Here is a 24,787-nt window from a genome sequence, read left to right on the forward strand (position 1 = left end):
ATGTCAAAATCTGAGTAAAACTTTAAATCATTTTATCTGTGTTAGCTATTCCCATGCAATTGAATCATCGAATTGAATCCAAGTCATTCTAGGTGCCTGATTCTGCCTTCCAAGAGCTGGTCAAAGGTTCTCTTCACTCTAACCTGCTCCCACAAAAATCAGAGATGGTCCGAATTGGACAGGACCAGATAGATCATGTAGTATAATCCTCTCTTTTGACTTTAAGAAATGTGCTCAGATGAGTGAAATTGCTACTCTCACAGCTGGGACTGAGACCCAGGTATCTTGACTCCTACTACCCCATTCCTCTTTCCAACACCATCACCACCATCCTCCCGCATTTAGCAAGCTTATTTTGCCTTGACTCAATCCAAGACCTGATAAGTCTTTCCAGTTTCTCAGGCAGTTAGGTAGACGCTTTCTTTTATTGCATTAACTGGACGGCTGCCCAAAACCTAAATTGGTAGACTTGTACGACCTCATCCCAGTTAAGCCAGTGGCAGAGAGAAGAGAAAGTGGCCTCAAAGGGGTGAGCTGAGAGCGGCCACACAGAAGGAAAAAACCAAGGCAGAAAGATGAAAGAATGAATAGGTGATTAAGTTGATCCCGACTCTAGAGGAAGAAAAGGTGAGTCACACTGCTAGCTTGGCTACTTTTCAGGTACAGTCCCTGATTCTAAACGATCGCTTGCGTATTCAAGTAGGTTTTTTACAAAGTTATACCAAAGTGATGAAAAGTCCCTTTTGGCGATACCAGAAAGTGCAGAACTCGGGCAAGATTCCTGAAGTTCATTTCCACAGAACTTCCCACCTTAGGAAGATTTCTCTCCCTCTCTCCCCACTCAGCCCAAGAGGATCCTCCCCGCAGCCGGGACCCAGTCCCCTTCCCGCCCCGCCCAGCCTCACCGCCACTCCCCATCCACTCCCTGAGCCCGTGCCGGGCTCTGTCGCTCACCACAGAAGAGTCACGCATTGACAGCTTCTCCCGAACCTAGGACCAGGGGTGCGAGCCGGGCCGGGCGGGGACCGCGCGCTGCCTCCACTGCCGCCAGAGCCCGAGCAGTCGTTGTGCCCGCATCCCCGGCCCCGCACGCGGAGCCCGAGCCACAGCTGCCCCATGGAGACGTTAGGGAGCAACAGCAGCTGTGAGAACGGTGCGCCTGGGATCTGGTCCAGGGAGGGGGGCGAGAGGCCAGAGAGCTCCGGGTGTTGGATCTAGGGGTCCTGGGAGGAGGGACGGAGGAGGATGGGTTTAAAGAGGTTCTACTCTTTTTACCTTAGGGCACCCACCACACTCGCATTTCTCCAAGCCAGGCTTTCTTAGAACCTGGGCAAAGGAGCCTCACAGATCCTGAGCGTAGGCCACCCAGTCACTAGCGCGGAAAGAACGAACGCTGGGATCTGCGTCTGGCGACCTGGGCGCCACTCCCAGATCCTAGGATTTCGAGTATCAGTCAGTCAGTCAGTCAGTCAGTCAATAAGCATTCATTAAGCTCTTCCTATGAAAGCTGGAGGAGCACTGAGAGGCCAAAACACGATTCCTGCCCTCAAGGAGCTCACTTTCTGATGAGGAAGACAACGCACAAACCACTCAGTACATACAAGATGTATACAGTGTAAATGGGAGGCGATCCCAGAAGGAAGGCAGCAGCAGTTTGTACTGGGAAAGGCCTCCTGCAGAAGTCCCATAAATGTCAAGTGTTGGCAGAAGCCAAGAGGCAAAGGTGAGGAGGCAAAGCATTCTAGGTGTGGAGAACAGGTAATGAAAGGTGTGGAGTAGAAGGGACTGTCCTCCGTGAGGAGTGTCACTGGGTCATATGTACATCATGGAGAGGAGTAAAGTATAAGAAGGCTAGAAAAGGGGGCAGCTGGGGGCGCAGTGGATAAAGCTCTAGCCTTGGAGTCAGGAGGATCTGAGTTCAAATCCAGCCTCAGACATGACACTTAATAAGCTGTGTGACCCTGGGCAAGTCACTTAACCCCGATTGCCTCACCAAAAAAAAAAAGAAAGAAAGAAAAAAGACCAGAAAGGTAGGAAGGGACCAAATTGTAAAGGGCTTTAAAACCCAATTGGAGTTTATATCTGGCCCTGGAGGTGTCTCTAGAGTTTAATGTGCTGGGGGGGTCCATGACAAGGTCAGACCTTGACAAGCATGGAGTTCAAACCCTTCATTTCACAGGATGAGGAAACTGAGGCTTATAAGAGGGTAAGCAATCTGCTGGTAGTAGGACAGGTAGGATTCATCCCACCTGGTTGCAACAGAGAGAGGATTTGAACCCAGTTCTGACTCCAGAACTAGTGCTTCTTCCATAATACCAAGCTATTGTTGGCAAAGTTGGAACCCTAGATCAATTCCTGGCTGTTGTACTTACCCTCTTCACACACCATGAAAAAGCAGCTGCCCTCTAAATGTCTTTTCTTTTAAAGATCAGTTCTCCCAAATTCCCACCTCAGGCCTTACTTAGGATTGTAAAGGAGTCCATGGCTTCATAGGATCATGGGATAATAGATTTAAAGCTTGGAACAATCTTAGAGCTTATCTACCCCAGCCTTTCCTTTTGTGCAGATAAGGAAACTTCTTCCTGAACTAGGATTTAAACTCAGGTCTTCTGACTCCAAATCTGGCACTTTCCCCACTATATCCTACTGGGTTTTCCAAAGCCAGGCTCTAGGAGAAAAAAGAAAAAAAAGGAGCAGTGGGGCTTCCCACCAAGAGAAACACAAAGAAAGGAAAACACTATCTACCTCTGGTCTATAAAATATGGATTATATCAAATTCCTGTTTGCCCTCATCATACACTTAGATTTTTTAAATAAGTTTTTATTGATATTTTCTGTTTCTTACATCACCATTCTATCTATCCCATGTATCCCTACCCCTTTCCCTCTGAGAGCCATCCCATATGACAGATAGGGTTTTTTTTCTGGAAAGGGGGGACAAAAGTCAGCACAACTGATTAATACATTAAAGAGTCTGAAAACATGTTACACAATGTGTAACACCAGTAGACCTCTCACCTCCACAAAGGGAGATTTCTTCTCATATCCTTTATTCAAGGCACACTTGATCTTTATAATTTTGTTACATTTACCCTGGACTTTTTCTTTTTTGATGTGCTATTGTTCTTTCCATTTACACTGTTGTAATTACTGTATATATTGTTTTCTTGACCCTGCTTACTTTACTCTGCATCGGTTCATGTAGATCTTACCATGCTTCTCTGTATTCCACACACAACATTTCTTCTAGCACAGTAATATTCCATTACATCCACGTAGCACTGGTTTTTTAGCCATTCCCCAATTGATGGGCATCTAATTTGTTCCATTTCCATTTCCATTTCCATATCACAAAAAAAGCTGCTATAAATATTTAGAAGTATATGGAGACTTTTGTCTTATTGATGGCTTCCTTGGTATCTAAGCCCAATAATAGAGTCTCTGCCTCAGAAAGGGTATGGGCATTTTAGTGCCCATTTTGCATAATTTATTTGCATAATTCCAAATAGATTTCCCAAAATGGTTGTATTACTTCACAGTTCCAACAATGTATGGTCTCATAACCCCTCCAACACTGGCTGTGGCCATTTTGTGTCACTTTTGCTAATATTCAGGCTATATATACTTAGATTTAAGGTTTAGAAGGGACTTTAGGAATCATGTAATCCAATCCCTTCATTTTTACAAATGAGGAAACTGAGACCCAAAGAAAGTAAGTGACTTGCCCTAGGTCACACAGGTAAAAAGGGGCAGAGCCAGGATTTAGACCCAAGATCTTATGACTCCAAATACAGCTCTTTCCACTGCACCAGAAAGTCATCCTGACATTGTGTTAACCCAGAATCTAGAAGCCAGCTTTAATTCGTCTGTAGGAATGTGCCATGCTGCTTGCCTTCACACTTTTTTGGTTTCATTAGGGGCAGAAAAAATTATTACCTAATTATAGAATCTCAGAAAGAGGCTTTGAGCTTATCTAATCCAGTGGTGTCAAACTCAATAGAAAAGGGGCATCTAATCCATACAGAGGGATTCCTGTGGGTCACATATTGACTTAATTTTAAAATATGAAATTATCTATGTTTTATTATATTTTATATTTTGTTATGTATTTCCCAGGAGTATTTTGGACAATTAATCAATAAATTAAGCACCTACTCTGTGCCAAGCACAGTGCTAAGCACTGGGAATACAAAGAGGCAAAAGACAGTCCCTGCCCTCAAGGAGCTTACAATCTAATGGGGACAGCATGTAGCCCACAAGTTTGGCACTTCTGATCTAGTCCGAGCTCTCACTTTATAGAGGAGGAAACTGAAAACTTCCTGAAATTTCATTTTGTTTCGTCTTCAGCCCAGGTCATTTGTCCTTATGAGAGACCAGGTCAAATTATTAATCTTAAATGAGTGAAAAAGTATTTATAATGTACCAGACTCTGCTGAGTGCTGGAGAAACAAATAAAAAGCAGTCCTGACCCTAGAGGAGCTTAAATTCTAGTAAGTCATTTAGACTCCAAGGATTTTTTTCTTTACAGTGCTTCCTAAAAGGAATAGAATTCCTGGTCAGGCCTAGACACCTCCTAATCCTAGGAGATCCTATTCCACAAAAAGCTTTTTGGCTATATGACTCTAGACAGACTTGAGGAAGGACTGGAAACATGTGAGGTAATTTGATTAGCTGGCTATGAATCCCAGGTCTGGTCACTCTAGTTTCTGGGCTTGCTTCCCTCAGTCCTCTCTCCTCCCTTAGGCTCTTGCTCACTTCCTCTACCCTGGGAACTCCCCAGATTTCTATCTCTCAGAAGGATGGGGTGAGAGCTAGCAACTCAAAGTTGGTTTGATGTGAGATGGAGACTGGAATTGACACAGAGTGTTTGGGAAGAGAGCCAACCTGGGGCTCAGGAAGGCCTGAATGCAAGTACCACCTGAGACTTTCCTGGCTGTGTGACCCTGGACAAATCACTTAATCTTTCAGTGCCTCCAAACAACTCCAAGAGCAGTTGATTAAATTTGGGAAAGGAAATTTCTTCATGGGGAAGGAGTTGCTTAACACCAATGAAATCACAGATTCAGACCAAAAAAATGCTTCAGGCAGGAATTGGACAAGATGACCTCAGATTTTGCTGAACAGGAAAAGAATAATATCTTAAAAAAGCACAGGACGAGGCATTAGAAGGCTTGCGTTCATGTACTAGATCCACCATTAGACATAATGACAAAAGCTTACGTTTGTTTGTTGATTGAACTTAAGGTTTTTAAGTCTTTCACATGTTAGTTCACTTGAACCTTACAAAAACCCTTAGAGATAAATATTATAAATAATATCTCTACAAGAGGAACCTGAAGCTCAGAGAGGTGACACAATTTACCTAAAAGGTTATATATCAAGTAAGTGGCAGAACCAGACTTGTACTCCAGTCTTCTCATGTCAAATTTATGTTGCTAGGTGGCTCAGTGGATAGAATGCCAAGCCTGCAGTCTTCCTAAGTTCAAATCTGGTCTTAGACACTTCCTAGCTGTGTGACCCTAAGCAAGTCACTATCCCCATTTGCCTCAGTTTCCTCATCTGTAAAATGAGCTAGAGAAGGAAATGGCAAACCATTCTAGTATCTTTGCTGAGAAAATCCCAGATGGGGTCAGACATGACTGAACAACAACAAAAAAAAATTCATGACAACAATTGAAATTTATATAGGACTTTATGGCTTTCAAAGTGCTTTACATACATCTTTTCATATCAACCTCACCACAGTCCTGTAAGGTAGGTAATGGGAGTGTTATTACCTCATCTTATTGATGAAGAAATGGAGGCTCAGATGATTCAGTGACTCGCCCAAGACCACAGAGCTAGTAAACGGCAAAGATGGCAGCCCAGGTCTTTTTGCTTTTAATCACAACCTCTCTCAGTCTTTCTTAGCTGCAAAATGGCCATTTGACTAGATGAGCTCGACTGTTCTTCCCCACACCGATGTTCTGGTGTCTTAAGTGCATTTCAACTCGGAAATTGTGACTATGATTCGACAAATGTCTACCTTGCCACCAAAATGGCAGCTAAATTGCACATGGAGGAGAGCAATGGAGCTACCGTTCCCATTCTCCACCTCAAGGGGTTCCTACCAAGTAATCTTCTGGCTCTTGGTTGATATTAGAGTTTAAGTCTTTAAAAAGATTGGCCTGGAGATGTAGTTTGGTATGGGATTTGGCCTGGAATTCCTAGAGTTTCCTTGTGATTTTTTTTTTAGGCAATTGGAGTTAAGTGACTTGCCCAGGGTCATACAGCTAGTAAGTGTGAAGTGTTTGGTCTGAGGCCAGATTTGAACTCAGGTACTCCTGACTTCAGGGCTGGTGCCCTATCCACTGCACCACCTAGCTGCCCCTTGTGATTCTAAGAGCTTGATCCGGGTTTAATGTCCCCAGAGTCAGAATCAGTCTTAGCATCTTTTAGAGGGAATAGGAAAGCGTGGGAAGGGATTATGCAATCACCAAGGATTTCACCTTCTGGAACCTGGTACATTGTGGGACACCGGTTTGAGGAGGATCTCTTTTACCCACAATGTCTTCAATTTACTCCAGTCAAAATGGATTGAGATCCAGGGTGACCTAGCTTGGCCTTGAGAATCCTACCATCTCAGAACTGGAAGAGAACTCAGAGGTCATCCAGTTCTACTTTTCATTTGGTGCAGGAATTCCCTTTTTAGCATTCCCAACAAGTGGTAATCCAGCTTCAGCTAGAACACCTCCAGTGACAAGGAACCCACTATCTCCCAAGGCAGCCCAAGCCATGCTTGTACAGTTCCAATTGCTAGAAAGTTCTTTCTTGTATCAACCCAAATATTCATCTTCCATCAACTATCACCCATCAGCCTCAGCTGTGCCAAGCTGAACACATTGATTGCATGTCCTCATATCCACCCATCCTGGTTCTCTTTTCTTCCTATCAGTTTGTCCTTGTTCCCGCATGAATTATTGTCTGGCATTTATCCTATTTATCCCTCCTATTTATCCTATTTAACCTACCCAGCCTCATACTCTTATCTTTTTCCTTCCTATTCCATAAAATTCACATTCATTCCTATCCATCCATATCCTCTGACATCCATCCTCATCTCATCTCCTTATATGACCCTATATCCCAACATCTATCATCATCCCTCTAAAACATTGTACTTGAGAGTTAGAAAGACCTGAGTTTGAATCTTTCTTCATTTACTTACTATCTGTGTGATCCTGATGAAGTCACTTAACCTTTCTCAGCCTCAGTTTCCTCATCTGTAAATGTGTATAATAGTAACATTACACCACAAGGTTATTGTGGGAATCAAATGAAATAATGTGTAAAGTGCTTTGCAAACCTTCAAGTATGATGTGAATGTTAGTTATTAGTGTTATTATTAACATCCATCTATATCTCAGTCTGTTCCTGCACCCCAATGTCCATTCTCCTTACGTGTTTGTTCCCAGCCATTCATCCTCATTCCTCTGTCTGTACATATCCCTCAATCTACTCTCATCATTCTGTACCTGCTCCTTCATATCCATCATCATTCTACTGTGTCCCTATCCCTCATAGCTTTCCTCATCCTCATATATACCTGTCCTCCATCATTCATCTTCACTGCCATCCATCCCTTACCATTCATCCTCATTCCTCTACCTTTATCTCTCTCTCCTATATTCCTTCTCATTTCTCCATTTATCCCTCTCCTCAACTTCCATATTTGTCTCTTTTTTCCTATCCCTGTCAACCACATCCAACTTATTTCATATCTCTTCCACCAGTACTTGTCTTTCTACCTCCGTCCTCTTCTCCGTTGCTATCATTCAACATGTTACCCCCTCTGCCTTGTGGCAGTGTCCCAATATCCATCTTCCTTCCTCTTCCACTCCTGTTTCCTAACACCCGTCCTTGTCTTCCAGTTCCTTAAGAATATCCATCCTCATTTCCCTATCTGAACCCATTAACCAACACCTATCCTATGCCCTAGAAAAGAAGTTCCTAGCCAGAATGGGAGGTTGGAATGTGTGGCTTGTGAAGTTTCCTTCAAATCTGCAGGTTAAAATCAAGGCCTTGGAAATTTTTTAACTCTGTAAGGACATCCAATTATTTCGGATGGGAGCTGGCTATCTACAAATTAGCTAAGCGGGAGGTTTGATTATCCAGACCTGAGATTTCATCTTTGCAGGGGATTCCTAGCAAGGAAAATCCCTCTACCAATCAAGATCATGAACTATTCTACAACTTATAGTCTTAGAAAGTTGTGTTGGGCTCTGAGACTTTAAATTACTTGCCCAGGGTCACACGGCCAGTATGAATCAGAGGCAGGATCTGAACCCTGATCATCCTGATTTTAAAATTACCCTTCTATTTGTCAAACCACACTTTTGGGATATGGTAGTAGAATGAAACCTAAGGCTAAGAGGAAACTGTTTATAGAGGCAGCTGGTGAAACGGTGGATAGAGTATTGGGTCTTGAATCAAGACGATCTGAGTTCAGATCTTGTCTCTGATAATGTGGCCCTATGCAAGTCATTTGACCTCTATTTACCACAGTTTTCTCATCCATAAAGTCAGGATAATAATAGCACTTACCTAGCAGGGCTGTTGTGAGGATTAAATGAGATAATATTTGTAAAGCGCTTAGTACAGTGCCTGGCACAGAGTAGGTGCGATACAAATGTTTTATTTCCTTTCCTTCCCTTTATAAAGATGACCGTACTGCTACACTATGGCATTACTCCAATTCCTTTCCCTTTCTCCAACTCTAAACACAGTTATAAAAAAAGTTTAGCGAAGTCTCATAGCAAATGTTGGGTCTCTCTCCCATTCACTTGTCCTGTTCCCCAAGCTCCCCTTTTATTTATTGCTCAGAGTAGACTTTGACCTGCTGTTAAAAAACCTCACTATCACAACTTCATAGGCATAAATTCAACCTTGGGTCCCAAACCAGTACTGTTTTATGGGAAAAGCTTCTCTGGCTTTCTTCTTTGGCCTCGCTGAAAACTCAGGAAGAGCAATCGCACCTACCATACACCAGGTGCTGGGCTAAGCACTTTACAATTATCATCTCATTTAATCCTCAGAGCGATCCTGCTAGGAGAAATGCCGGGAGCAGAAAAGAGGTCTGCACGCAATGTTTGTAGATCTGACCAAGGCCTTTGATACTGTCAGTCATGAGGGCTTATGGAAAATTATGGCAAAATTTGGTCGTCCAGAGAAGTTCATCAGCATTGTACATCAATTTCATGATGGCGTACTTACCTAGGTTCTAGATAATGCTTTAGGTAAAGCATTAACCTTGTTTACCTCCTATACTTTGAACATTATGTCAATCTGACCAAAGTGAAGTCTTGGGACTTAGAACCTTTCTTCCCTTTTCAGTAATCATAGTTTTCTAGAGAAGTTGTGCTTAGCATTGGAACACTGAGAACACAATTCATTTTTTTTTCTTTTTTGTGCGTATTTTTAAAATTCATTTTAAACTTAAATACAAAACAAGAAAAGAAAAAAATTCCATATGCACAGCTGAACATAAGAGAGCATTCAGTATAAAACAATACATTTCCATTTCAAGAAAACCTGTGTAATAAGTACTACAACATTGTTTTCAAAGCTACCCAGCTTTTTTTTTTTGCTTCTTTCTAGGTTTTTTTTTTTTTTTTCAACTGTGTACTTTTTACCTTATTTTCTTTCCTCTCTTCTCCCCACCCCTACCCTCCCAGAGAAGGCTACAATTAAATGTGGAGAGAGAGACACACATCCATATACATACATATCTATAAATGTAAACACATATATGCATATACACACATACATGTAAGACGGTAATGTGCATATTTCTATTTGTCATTTCTTTTTCTAGAAGTGAATAGTATCTTCCTTCACAGATTCAAGTCTTTCCATGTTTTTCTAAATCAACAGCTCATCATTTCTTATACCACAGCAGTATTCCAACATAACCATACCTTATTTGAAAGATTGTCTATAAAAGGTTTTCCATCCAATTTTCTGTTTTCTTTCTATTCTTGGCTATGTTGGTTTTATTTACACAAGAAAATTGTAATTTAAAATATTTGAAATTATCAAGTTTACATTTTAACACTGCTCTTGCCTTATAATATAGTTTACAGTCTGGTACTGCTGAATCTCCTTCTTTTACATTTTCTCCCTTAGTTTCTTTGAAATTCTTGACTTTTGTTCTTCCAAATGAATCTTGTTATTATATTTTTCTAACTCATTAAAACAATTTTTAGTAATTTAATTGGGATGACATTGAATAAATAGATTAGTTAGGTAAAACTGTCTCTAGAATTTGACCAGAGTCATCTTCTACAGGTATTCGGAGGGGGTTGGGAGAGCACTCAAGCAAGTCCCTGCTTCCATTCTGCCATCTTGGCTCCACTCCAGTTGATTTTCTTATCATAATTTTCTTGATCGTCTTGGTTTGCTCTTATTTTTTTTCCTGATTTTTCCTTGATCTCTCTTATTTGATTTTTAAAGTTCTTTTTAAGTTCTTCCAAGAACTCTTTTTGGGCTGGTGGTCATTTGGCATTTCTCATCGAAAAAGGAGTGGCTTTTTTAGCTCTATTATCTTCCTCTGAATATGAACCTGGATCCTCTCTATACCCATAGTAACTGTCTATGGTTGGGTTCTTTCTCCTTTGCTCACTCATTTTTATTTTGTTTTATTTTTAGCAGGTATTATTATGATCAAGTTCTAGTCCCAACACGTGGGGAATGATGACCCAAACCTCAGGTCCTTCTTATTGTTATATTGGACTCTGACCTAGACCCAACCTTGGACATTCCTCTCTACCCTTAGGCCACAGCCGGGGCCCACAGCCACACTGTTCACACTGTCTTGCTCCCTATGGTTCCCCTGACGGCTGCAAAATTCAACCGTCCTCTCTGCCTCTGCACTAAAAGCAGGGACGCTACCCTCCTGCAAGTGCCCACAGTCAGCAGGGTCCCCATCCCTCTGCTACTGCACTCGCCAGGTGTGTGCTAGCTCCTTCTCCCTTAGCCACAGCCCAGGACACATCTGGTCAGCACAGATGTGCTTGGCATCCCTTGATGGTGGAAGATCCTTCAACCCTTCTCCCATTGAGCCATCTGACCTCCAACACTGTTCATGAGGTGCAAGCTCCTGAGGTTGAGTCTGCATCCCAACCCAGCTGCCCCCAAGGCTTGTAGTTTGTTGATTCATTGGAGCTGGCCTGGAGGTGTTCATACTTCACTCAGGCCAAACCCCCCCCCCAGGTGGGGTCTTTCCTGGGGTCTTCTCAAGTTGTCCTAGGATGACAACTGCCCCACCCTGATTCTTATTTATTTCTGCTACTCTACTTACATTCTGAGGCGATGTTCTGTCTGTTTTTAGAAGGAAATTTTGGAAAGCTGAAAGTTTTCTGAGCTACTCTGCCATCTTCCCAGAACATAATTCATTTTCAAAGTCCTAGGAAATTTTTGAACCCAGCCTTCTCATTTGACAGAAAAGGAAACAGAAGTCAATTACATAAGTGAATTAAAGATAAAGCCCGTTCTAGAATTCAAGTCTCATTATTATCAGTCCAGTACTCTCTCCACTAAATCCTGCTTCTAACTATAATTAATACAAGGTATCATGTGATAACTGCCCAATACGAGGTACAAACAGACAACTGTAGGCATGAAGTAGAGTCAAAGACGAGAAAATATATCCTTTTCCTTTGAGGTAGTGCTCATGGAGGACAATCCAATCTTGCCACCACTATTTTCCTTAGTGAACCCATGCTGGCCCTTAGTGATCATAATCTCCCTTTCTAAGATTTCCCAAAAAATCTTTTTAATAATATATGCTGGACTTGGAAGATCATCATGAAACCCCTGGTTTGAAAGTTTTGAAATCTCTCTTCCTCCCCCGCCCCATTTTTGAAAATCAGTCATTTGTCAGAAGCCTGGTGAATGACTGACCCTACCAATCCCAGTATTCTTTTTAATAGTGAATTATTTTTATTCTTCAAGTAGCAGTATTATTTATTCATCTCCCTCTCCCACTCCCATCATTGAACAAATTGAAAAGAAAAAAAAATTCTTCAATACATAGCTACATCAGCAAACCAAATTCCCACATTAGCCATTTCTAAAAATGCATTTTTGGAATGAGAAGCTCTGAATTTGGAGTTTGCCGCCTCTCTTGCAGAAGATGCGTGGTGAATTTCACCTACATTCTTTGGATGTGTAGTTTTTCATTGTGTCGATTAGAGCTCTAAAGCTTTTCAACATTGTTTTTCTCTGTAAGGTGGTGGTTGTTGTTATCGAGTCATTTCAGTCATGTACAGCTCTGTGACACTGTTTGGGGTTTTCTTGGCAAAAATACTGGAGTGGTTTGCTATTTCCTTCTCCAGCTCATTTTACAGATTATGAACTGAGGCAAACGGGGTTAAATGACTTGCCCACGGTCACACAGCTAGTAAGTGTCTGAGGCCAGATTTGAACTCAGGAAGATGAATCTTCTGATTCCAAGTCCAGTGCTCTATCCACTGTGCCACCTAACTTCCCGTAAGGTGTTACCATTTTATAAATTTTCTCCTAGTTCTGCTCACTTTATGCCAACTCAAAGATTCTCAGATTTCTCCCAAACTGTCCATTTCATCATTTATAACACAATAATATTCCATTACATTTAATTACCATAATTTCTTTAACCGTAGCCCAAACAGTGGGCATCCCTTTAGTTTCTAGTTTGAGCCTACTCTGAAATGAACTGTTATAAATATTTTCATTCATGTATGTCCTTTTCTTCTCTCTTTGATCTCTTTGGGGCATAGGCAAGTCAGTAGTAGTATAGTTGGGTCAAAGGGTCTATGCCGCATAATTTATTGGTCTGCAGCCACAAGTCTTTCCCCACTTCAAGCCATCCTCCACTTCACTGTCAGTGTTCTTGTGATGAGCTCCTCTGACCTTGGCACCGTGATTTCTTGAGTACACACATACTCAATAAACTCCGGTGGCTCCCTGTTACTTCTAGGATTAAACATAAAATCCTCTGTCTGGCTTTTAAAGCCCATCGTAACTTTGTGCCTTCCTACTTTTCCGGTCTTCTTACACCATACTTCCCCGGACTGGAATCCACTAACACTGCCTTCCTTGCTGTTTCTTGTACACGCTCCTCCACCTCCTGACTCCAGATTTTTGTAAATTGCCCCGCATATCTGGAACTCTCTCCTTCATCTCTGCTTCCTGACTTCCCTGGTTTCCATCAAATCCCAGTTAAAATCCTACCTTCTATGGGAATCCTACCTCTTTCCAATCCTTCTTAATTCTAGTGCCTTCCCTCTGCTGATTATTTACAATTTTTCCTGTATATGTCTTGTGTGTACAGTTGTCTTATGTTGTCTCCCTCATTGGATTGTCAGCTTCTCAAGAGCAGGGACCACCTTTTGCCTTGACGTTTATCCCCAGTGTTTAGCTCAGTGTCTGGTACATAGCAGGCACTTAAGAAATGTTTTTTGACTCACTGACTGACACAGTTCCAAACTGCTTTGTAGTGTGACAAGCCTATTCTGTGCTTGCTTTCATGCAGTCCCTTCAATGTTTGTCATTTTTCTCATTGATCATCTTTGCCAATATGATGGCTATGAGGTAGAACTTCAGGTTTGCTTTAACTTGCATTGCTCTAATTATTAGTGATTCTGAAACATTTTTCATATGGCTATTGATAACTTGCTTTTCTTCCTTTGAAAAGTACCCATTTGCTTCCTTTCACCACTTATCCATTGGGAAATGGGTACTGAGAGATCTACATTTAAATCAATTATGTATATAGCTTGAATGAGAGTCACAGGAACTTGCGGCAGAGATTTTTATATATCAGTTACTTGTTTCCCTTCTCATTTTAACTGCATTAGATTTGCTGGTACAAACCCTTTTTAATTATATGTAATCAAACTGGTTTATCTTATTTCCTGTGATCTTCTCCATCACTGGTTTGATTATGAACACCCACCTTCCTCATAGATCTCCAAGGTAATTGCTTCCTTACTTCTCTAATTTGCTTATTTCGGATACTTATCTTACTGAAGTAAGATATCTTGGTATATGTACAGTGTGAAATATTGGTTTATTCCTAATTTCTGTGAGATTGTTTTCCAGTTTTCCAAGCTTTGGTCAAATAATGAGTCCTTACCTGCAATAACTGGGATCTTTGGATTTATCAAACTGCATGCTCTTACTGTGCTTCTTTCTGCAAATTGTGTGACTAATCTGTTCAACTGATCTACTTTTTTTTAACCAGCACCAAATGATTACTGCTTCATAGTGCAGTTTGAGATCTGATACCTGATGGGTTTAATCCCAATATTCTTAAAGACCATAGATGGGGGCAGCTAGGTGGTGCAGCGGATAGAGCACCATCCCTGAAGTCAGGAGAACCTGAGTTCAAATCTGACCTCAGACCAAACACTTGACACTTACTAGCTGTGTGACCCTGGGCAAGTCACTTAACCCCAATTGCCTAAAAAAAAAGAACATAGACAGGTAGGCAATTTCAAAGTAATTGTCTCTCTCTCTCAATATCCATGTAGGTTCCCTGATCACCCTATATTGCTCCTCTCAACAAGTCCTATGCCAGATTGTCAGTGACTTCGAACCTGACAGTTCAAACATCACCTTGAGCAGTTGGCAAGAGAGGGCCAAGAAGAACTATGGCTTCTTCATTGGAGTGGGCTTGGCTGTCTTCTCCAGCTTCCTCATTGGCAGCAGTGTCATCCTTAAGAAGAAGGGCCTCATTCGGCTGGTAGATAAGGGTGCCACTCGAGCTGGTAGGACCACTGCTTACTGGGAGAGGTTGGGGAGCTGGAACATTGAATCACTGATAACATTCATCCCAACCAGTTGTGTAGACAGCTTGAGAATTGGGCCTCAGTTCTTACCAATGAGCCAGTTCTGTCAATTGAACAAAACAGACAAAGTAAACCAACAGCCAGACCTTCAATATAGCTTCCAGGGTCAAATCTTCTTGTCTTATGCCAATGTGGCATCCATAATACCTTGGGTTGGTGGAATGGATAGCTTGCCACTGTTCCGTTTTTCTCCTCTCCAGGAAATATCCAAAAGCAAATTGATCCCTTTGCCACTAGCAAAATGCCTATTTTCCCTGGGAGAGAAGTTGTCCTAAATGAAGGCTTTGGTGTGGCAAGGATGACATTCCCAGCTGAGTCATAGGATTTTTTCAAGGCAGGGCAAATTTCTTGGATTAAGTTCAGTTTTTACAGTTTTGTTTCAGAGGCCTTTAATATCTCAATTATGGTGGTTGGGGTAGAAGTCCCTTTATAGTAAAAATGATTATTATATTGACTTAGTTGGGCCTCCTTTTGATGAATCAATTCTGGAAACTTTATGTGTTCCGTCTTTTCCATTGGATGCTTTATTACTCCTTTAACCTTACTTTTCTTTCCTTTCCTAGTGGATGGAGGTTTCGGCTACCTCAAGGACAAAATGTGGTGGGCCGGATTTCTCACCAGTAAGTAGGGGCATTTATTTTACTAATCATGGAAAGGAGCTGACGGAGAGAATGGAGGGGCCAGTTTCCATACTGTTATGTCTAGATTCAGCACACTGGAATCCTAGAGGAATCATTTTGCATATGTTTTTGGTTATCATTTACCCTAGATAAATTTCTTGCCAACAAAACTTTAATGAGTTCAGGTTTCGTGAATCATCTTTGACCCCAAAACAAATTACTACACCAGTATTTGGAGAGTTACTCATGGTTGAATGTTTGCTCCAAAAGGGTAATTAGAATACGAAACATCAAAATTTGAAGGAACTTTAGAACACAGAGACAAAATACTAGAGTTTGAAGAGACTTTTAGAGGTCATCTAGTCCAATCCCCCTATAGTGCTTCCAAAGGCCATTTTGCCACACAACACTACTGATAGTAAAAGAGCAAAACTGGAATCTCTCAAGATTTTACTATGCCATTAGTAGGCTTATCTTTCTCTCTTCATGGGGTTGAGTTAAATTAGCCTAAACTTCCAGATGATACATATCTCTTTTGTCTTCCCTGCTTCCAACCCACTGTCTCTGTCTCCTAAACTCTGATCCTTCACAGTCAAGAAAAGTCAAATCAAATCAATCAGCATTTATTAAGCATCTATTATATGCCCGGTACTGTGCTAAGCACTGGGGATAAAAAGAAAGGTGAAGAAAGTTCCTGCTGTCAGGTAACTCACAGTCTAATGCAAAAGAAGACATTCAAACAACTTGGAACAAAACATGCATGCAAACATACATACATACATACAAACACATGTGTGTATGTAGGCATATATAGGTGTGTATACATGTATACATGCATACATACAGTATATATACATATGTGTGTGTGTATATGCATGTGTGTATGTGTGTGTATATACATATACATATATACATACATATACATATATACGTGTGTGTGTTGTGTGTGTGTGTGTGTGTGTGTGTGTGTGTGTGTGTGATTAGAGATAACCTCAGAGGGAAGTCACTGATTCAGGAGGGCTGGGGAAGGCTCCTTGCAGAAGGTGGGCCTTTAGCTGAGACTTGAAGGAATCCAGGATTGGAGATGAAGAGGAAGAAAGTTCCAAGAATGGGAGACAGCTGATAAAAATGCCTGGAATCAGGAGATGGCATGCCCCATGTAAGAAATATCAAGGAGACCAGTATCACTGGATCCCAGAGTATGATGGGGGAGGGGGAGCAGGAGAGTAAGAAGTAAGAAGACTGGAAAGATAGGAAGGGGAAAAGTTATGAAGGGCTTTAAAAGTCAAACAGGATTTTATATGGATCCTGGAGGTAAGAGGGAACCACTGGAGTTGACTGAATAAGGGGAGTGACATGGTCAGACTTGTATTTTAGGAACATCAGTCTGACACTTGAGCAGACTTGGGAGAAAACCACCAGCAGGCTATTGCAATAGTCCAGGTGTGAGGCTATGAGAACCTGCACCAGAAAGTAGGAGGATCAGTGGAAGTGATAAGGAGCAGAGCTGAGATTTTAACTCGGGTCCTCTGTCTTCAAATCCCCAAAGACTTTTATTACCATGCCACATTACTCTCTTAGGCCAGATCCTCAAATGCTACTGCAGAGGATTGCCAACTGGAAATGCAAATAGCAAGAAATAAAGACTATCAAAAGTCAAAAGTCTTTGTCAACTCCTGAACACAAATTCCCAGTGTAGTGCCATGGGATAAAGTTAACTTGGAATCAGAAGGCCTAAGTTTGAATCCACGTTCCACAACATACTAACTGCACATAGCATTGTTCTTCTTTTGAGCTTATTTTCCTTGTTTTGTAAAATAGGAATAATAATGCCTATTGCACCAGAGGTGAGGAAACTGCGGCCTTGAGGTCACAGGTTCCCCATCACTGGCCTATACTATCCATCCATCCATCCATCCATCTATCTTCTATCTATATGTGTGTGTGTGTGTAATATGACTATGGAAAAGAAAGTCCTTTGTAAATTGTAAAGCACTACAGAAATATGACCAATTATTACCAATTCTCATGGGAAAGATGTTTTCTTAGAGAAGCAAAGGCCTTGGAGAAGCAAAGACCGGAAGCAAAGATTGAGATGTACAGAGAGCACTGGCTTTGTAGCCAGAGGTTTTGGATTTCAATCCCAGCTCTGCCACTTGACACCTGTATGACATTGGCTGAGTGACTTCCATTCTCTAGGCCCAAGTTTCTTGTTCTGTGAAATGAGGGATTTGGACAAGCTGACCCCTAAGTGTCTTTTCAGCACTAAGTCTGTGGACAGCTGTGGTTTTCCACCATTGGTAGTAACCCCCCTCCAGAGCTTACCTTCTAAAGGTGTGTTGGTGACAGAGGGCTCCCTGAGACCAGGGTCAGTGCCCTTCATGCAGACTCTTACCTAAATATAGACAGTACATGACTCCTCATCAGATTTCTCCTTCTTATGCTTGGCTATGAACTTTTGCTGTGAGAGGCAATCTCCATTTGAGTCAGTCAACAAACATGTATTAAGTGCTTACAATGTGCTGGGCACTATGCTAAGTATTTTGGTTACAAAGGCAAAAAAATACAGCCCCCAGCCTTACGAGATCACCTTCCAATGAGTGAGATAGATGATATACCAATAACTCCATACATACAAGACATACACAGAGAACCTTGGGAAAGCAGCTGGGATAAGAGGAAATTTTAGATCTCAAAGGCTTCATTCATGTTTTATTCCCCCTCTTCTCCCCCCCTCCCCTCTTCTTATTTCCTAGTGGCTCTAGGCGAAGCTGCCAACTTTGGGGCCTACATATTTGCTCCTGCGACGGTCGTCACTCCGCTGGGAGCGCTGAGTGTGCTTATAAGGTCCTTAATAAATACCTTGCTGGTTTGTTTGCTCTTTCCCAATTTGTGACTCATTATGATGTGCATTTGGATGAGGCTTTTCCAGAGCCACCAAGTGAGGCTGAACATACTTTACATGTTAAGAATGTCCCTTAGCCTCAGTTTCCCCAGAAAGGGTGCTGTTCAGCCCTCTGTGACAGATAATAGCAGAAAGAACCTTGGTTTTGGAGTCATAGGAAGTGGCTGGACGACACTGAGCCGGTCATTTACCTCTCTGGGCCTTCATTTCTTCCCTTGTAAAATTAAGGTATTGGACTAGATCACACTCATTTGTGTCATGGATCCCTTTGGCAGTCTGGTGAAGCCTATGGATCCCTTCCCAGAACACTGTTTATAAATAATTGAAGGAAATGATCAATTTCAGTTAGAAGTTAGTGAAAATGAAGATGTAAGCTTTTTTTTCTTCTAAGTTCATGGACCCCCATGAAATCTATCCAGGGACTCCCAGATTAAGAACTCCTGGATTAGTTTCCAGCCCCAAATCCTTTACTCCTAATGCAGTCTGGCAAGTACATTTTAAACTTGACCAGCTTAAACAGCTGACATAAATAGTGAGCTCAGTCAATGTTTACAAGCCGACCTTTGTGGGTGGGAGTGACAACGGTTGTCAGAGAAATCTAACCGGCACACTTTTCTAATCACCAGCATCTGTGATAACTCTTCTCAGACAAGTTGTGATTTCTAAAGCAGATCAATGGTTTGAAACAGTTTTCCTTTTGGAAGACTAGCCCTACTCCTAATGTTTCCATATTTCAAGGCCTCCTCGCAGGCATCAGATTCCCTAAGCTGCATTCTGACCCCTTTGTCTCCCATCTCTCTCTGTGCAGCGCCATGTTATCATCTTACTTTCTGGGAGAACGGCTGAACCTGTTGGGGAAGCTGGGCTGCATGATCTCCATAGCGGGCAGTTCAGTGATGGTGATTCATGCTCCTGAAGAAGAGAAAATCAAGTCGATGAATGAAATGGCTTCAAAGGTGAAGGACACAGGTGAGAGTAACCATTATCATTCAGTCATCCAGTCATATCCGACTCTTCATAATCCTGTATGGGTTTTGACATTTGACAGAGCTACTAGAATGGTTTGCCATTTCCTTCTCCAGCTCATTTTACAGACGAGGAAACTGAGGCAAACAACATTAAGTGACTTGCCCAGGGGCACACAGCTAGAGATTCTGAGGCTGCTTTGACTTTCTGACTCTAGGCCCGGTGCTCCATCCACCGTGCAACCTACCTGCCTCTGAGGGTAACCAGAGTTGCCTTAAAACTGGGAAATGCTGGGGCATGTAGGAGATGGCTGCACTGATTTTGTTTTGTTATTTAGTGTACTAATTCCTGGGTGGGTACTTGTTAGTGTATATGTGTATTTGTGTGTGTGAGTGGGGCTTGGGGAAAGAATTAGCCAATGAGGGTTCAGTCCTGGGATCACATGTGTGTTTGAGCAGTCCACTTTTGGACCTTCATAATGGAGCCCCTTGCATGCAGAGGTTATCCTGTGACTATTATCTGGTCCACTGACCACATGGTAAAGAAACAGACTTTTGACTGGCTGCTGAGCCAGAACTGGGTTTACATTCAAAAAACAATAACCAGGCAAAGTGAGGTCACTCTCCTTTCTCTTCCTGGCTACATTCCAGTGATGAGGAGGTAAGGGCTGGGTGAGGATGAAGAGGTAGCCCCAGCAGCAGAGTGGAAACCAGGGCCAGCAAACATAGGACTGAGGCTTCATTGGCCAGTCCTCCCCACCTGTGCCCCAGTCCACTTACAAGACTGGTTTAAAAACGTCCATTTTGTGTGTTTTTCCAAGATTTAACGTTGAGATTCAAGCTATTTCTCTTTTCTCCGGCAGGCTTCATTGTGTTTGCTGTGATCCTAGTGGTGAGCTCTCTTATCCTCATCTTCATCATTGCCCCACGCTATGGGCAGAAGAACATCCTCATCTATATCATCATCTGTTCCGTGATGGGGGCCTTCTCCGTCTGTGCTGTCAAAGGCATGGGCATTGCCATCAAGGGCTTCTTCCAGGGACAGCCAGTTCTCCGGCACCCTCTTACATATTGTGTTGGGCTGATCCTGGCAACTTCAATCCCCATACAAGTCAACTTCCTCAACAGGGCTCTGGACGTCTTCAACACCTCTTTAGTGTTCCCCATCTATTATGTGACCTTTACTAGTATGGTCATCACCGCCTCTGTCATCCTCTTCAAGGAGTGGAACAGCATGTCAGTTGTGGACATCCTGGGCACAATCTCGGGTTTCATTACGATTATCCTGGGGGTGTTCTTGCTCCATGCTTTCAAGGACCTTGACATTACCTGGGCAAACCTTCCCCATACCCACAAAAACCCAGTCCCACCTCCCACCCCTGAGCCCACAATCATCAAGCTGGAAGACAAAAGTGTCCTTGTGGACAACATAGAACTGCCCACACCCTCACCAGAGGAGAAACCCAAAGTCTTCACAATTCACACCTAAAGTTTTTAATTGATATATGAGAGGATGCATTCTATTAGCCCATCTAACCCTGGAACAATCTAGTGATTTCAAATATTATGTTAAGAGGCAGGATGCCATTTTCCTAACAGTGTGGCTTTATACCTCATTAATACTTCCAGGAGGAAGTAATTTCCAGTTGTATAGGGCCAGGTCAGATCCTGACTTCCTGGAAACACAAAGACTCAATGGCCATACTGCATGCTTTGTATTGGTGCACTATCTATCCCTCCTTTCCCCCCCCCTTTTTTTACCTTCTACCTTCCATGCCAATGGCAGTTCCCTGTGTTGGCAAGTGAAGGAGAGAACTTGACCCTTTGAATGTATTACAGTCCAGCTGACTCTGTGGGGTGTTGTAAAACCAAGAGGTCCTCAGTACAGGCCTTCATCACAAAGATACATAAGCTACACCATTCATCACCTAGGACTGAGACATGCTGGATCTGAGTGGAATGAGGAAGGATTCATTGCCCAAAGCTCATATGGAAATAACATGGACGATAATGTAAAAGTTAATGTTTGCTAGGCGATCTTCAGATCCTTCTCCCTTCACTCCACAGTTACCCAAGGGAGATGACAGGTAGACACTAAAGGTCTATACCAGGTTAAGGATGACCGATAGGCCTCAAACTTGTTGGTGAGTTAGGGGGATGTCTACTCCAAGCAAGTGATGCCTTCCCCCAGGGGAATGGGTGGATAAGAAATTTGTTCCAACAGCCATGAAGGCAGCTGAAGCAGGTGTGGTGGAGCACTTAAAGTTTGGTCAGATGTCGAAGACACCAAGGTCATCCTCTGCATCTCAGGCCATTGCCAGTCATCCTTACTTCTGTCCTGCCACTGGACTTCAATGACTCTGGAAGAGAGAGTGAGGTTGTTGACTTTGTGCAACTCTGCCTCACTTAAATCCAATTAACGTGCAAGTGAAGACATCACCCTGTGATGTCATTGATCCTCTTTGAAACGAAGGACAAATAACAACAACTCAAGGGAGATGGACCTCCATTTGACTTTGTTCTGAGAAAGTCACCTTGTAACTCAGGGGAAAGCCTGGAGCAAAAGAAAAATTTTTTAAAAGAAAGAAAGAAAAGTGAAAAAAAAAGAAAAGCCAGGAGCCAAATTAATCCCCTAGATTTACAGCTCAGTGGTTGACATCTGCTATCTCTCTCTCTCTCTCTTTTGGCATGCTGAGGTACCAGTCACTAGGGAGGTCTCACAATGACCTAAAGATACAAACAAAAGACTTGTCACTACCAAACTCTGAATTAGCTGGTGTGCTTACTCTCGCTTATATTTCATCTTCGTGCCTTGGAAGAATGACAGCTGTTCCATGCTGCTTCGCTCTTTAAAAATGTCTTGATTTCGAGTTGGAATCTGGCAAAACCTTTTAATTTCTGTTCCTCCTTAAGAAGTAAACAAGACACGGTATTTTGGAGTTGGGGAGAGAAAGGAACAAGTATGGGAGGTGAGAGTTAGAAGGAAGCAATACTAGGTCTACTGAAGCCAGCAGATTTATACTCTTTGTTTACTCTGGGCCCTAACCAAGCACTTTGGACTGAAAGACTTCCATGTCCGTCCTTTGTTGCCTCCATGACCTGGATCCCTGGTTAGCAAAAGCGTGCCTTGAATCTGGATGACCTTCTGGGCACACAGGCTGTGAGCTTGGCAGGGTGCACCCAACTCCCTGATGCTGGCTGCTGCTTCCTTTCCTCTGGACGCCTGCACAAGGGCCAATCTCTGCCAATGAGCTGCCTACAAAGGCAGCCACCCAAGTATAAGTACCCAGCTCCAACAGCTGCAGCTGCCTCATGTTCCATCATTCCCCACTCCCTTCCCCCAAGCCGAATGAGTGCTAGCTCATCAGAGCAGCTGCCAGCACCAGGATCCTGGCTGAGCTGAAGTGTCAGGGACTTTAAGATGGTTGGGCTGGGCTCAGGGAGGACTCACTGACTTTCCCCTACCTGTCTCTCTTTGTTCTGTCCCTGATGCAAGAGCAGAGGAATTGGTGCAGATACCTCTGAGGGAAGTAAATTATGGCATCTGTCTCAAAAAAATTAGTAAAAAGGACAACTCTTTCTTAATGCTCAAATGATGTCATGAGTAAGGCTATTGTTGGTTGCCCAGGGATGTGTACTTATACACCCAAGTCCCAAGCAGATGAAAGCAGTTTCTCAGAGATCTAGTGATCCCTGTGGGAGAGCTTATGGCCATGCCCCTAGACCTGAATTTGCATTTCTAATGAATGTGGATTTCTGTCAGGGACTAAATCAAAGCGATGTATTTACTTTTTGTAGTCGAGAAGAACCTCATATGCTTTGAGATTAAAAGTGTACCTGTGAGTACAGAGAACAAAAGTTTTCATACCTCTGATTAACTGATCCCTGTGCCCTTAGGAATCTTAGAAGCAGGGGATCTCAACTAAATGCCCCTAAACTCTTATAAGTCAGTCACTGGGTATGTCAAGATTTTCCCTGATATTCCAACCTGTCCATTTTTGTTTATCAGTTGGGGGAGGGAGGCTTCCTTTAAGCAAGATTCAGTCGACCACAATATTATCTTGAGGGGCAGCACTGTATATGTAGTAGCATGTTGGACCTGGCACCAGGTAGAGCTGGGTTCAAACCCTGCCTCTGACAATAATAGTGTGACCCTGGAAAAGTCACCCAACCTCTCTGTGCCTCAGTTTCTTAATCTGTTTAAAATCAAGATAATAAGGGCACCTACCTCACAGGGTTGTTGCGAGGGTTTAATGAGATAATGTATGAAAAATGTTTTGTAAACCTTAAAGTGCTATATAAAAGTAAGCTGCTATTATTATTATTATTATTATTATTACTACCTTGAGATATCATTTGTGGAACATTCTTCACCTCCCCTTTGCTTTCCTGTTCTAAATGAGCCTTAGGCCATCTATAGTTCAGTCCTCTAGGGATGGCCTCTTTAAGATAGGCCCAGTCCAAGGCCCATTGCTCTAAATGGGGATGACTCCAAAATAAATTTCATTAGGAGGTAGCCTGTCAAAGTAGAAAAAACACTTGGCAAGTCCTGGTTTCTAATCCCATCTGTGCTGTAAGACCTTGAACAGTCCCTTCCCTTTTCTGAACTTCATTATCTCAGTGTATAGTGAGAATGTTGGACTGAATCAGTGGTTCTCAACTGTTTTGGTCCCAGGATCCCTTTATATTCTTTAAAATTATGCAAGACCCCACAAAGAGCTTTTGTTTGGGTGAGTTATTTCTATCAGTACTTACCACGTTAGAAATTCAACTATTTTAGTATCATTAGGAAATAGCTTTGACCTCCTGGACTCCCTGAAAGGCTCTCAGGACCTCCTAGCAATCTTTGGACTCCACTTGGAGAATCACTGGACTAAATGATCTCTGAGGTTCCTTTCCATGCTAACGCCATTGGTCCATGGACTTTGTCCTTTTGCTTCTCTATGTATAAGCCTTTGTTCAGGGGGTTTCATTGGTATTTTCAACTTTTCCCAACCTTTCAAAGCTATATAGAGTCAACTGAACTAGTCCTATACTGTATAGAAAAACAGCCCCCTCTACTGGTGAAATGCAAGTCTGGGCTTTCCTCCTTGTGAACTGGAAACATTTCTGTTCTACTCTGATGGCCTTTAAGCGGCTTGGATGTAACCTTTTAAAAGCTACAAGGAGCTTTCTACAGCTGAGCAGCTGCTGGTGTCCAGATCCCAGAAGTGGGATGCTCTGGGACTGTTTTGGTACAAGCTGGATTTGCAAGACAACTCATGCGGCACTTCAAATGGCAAACCATAATTCATTTTAATTAAATATAAACAAGGAAAAAGGCACAATGATTTGTATTATTCAAGTATTTTGCATAGATGCACAAATATCATCAATTGTAAACAATAAGTGAATCAAGGAGAAAAGGATCTAAACTCTGTGTAAAAT

The 24,787-nt window shown here is 42.4% G+C and overlaps 1 protein-coding gene across 1 annotated transcript; it reads left to right on the forward strand.

Annotated features, from left to right (window-relative positions):
- The first annotated feature begins 929 nt into the window (after window positions 1-929).
- On the forward strand, window positions 930-24,687 carry NIPAL4 (NIPA like domain containing 4). Its single transcript, XM_020974613.2, has 6 exons — window positions 930-1,153; window positions 14,553-14,789; window positions 15,434-15,490; window positions 18,247-18,337; window positions 19,204-19,364; window positions 20,224-24,687. Exons 1-6 carry the CDS (start codon window positions 1,117-1,119, stop codon window positions 20,847-20,849), a joined length of 1,209 nt encoding a protein of 402 aa, XP_020830272.1. The 5' UTR covers window positions 930-1,116; the 3' UTR covers window positions 20,850-24,687.
- The last annotated feature ends 100 nt before the right edge of the window (window positions 24,688-24,787 follow it).

This window comes from Phascolarctos cinereus, unplaced genomic scaffold (genome assembly GCF_003287225.1).
Source record: "Phascolarctos cinereus isolate Bilbo 61053 unplaced genomic scaffold, phaCin_HiC Scaffold_2;HRSCAF=192, whole genome shotgun sequence".
NCBI lineage: Eukaryota > Metazoa > Chordata > Mammalia > Diprotodontia > Phascolarctidae > Phascolarctos > Phascolarctos cinereus.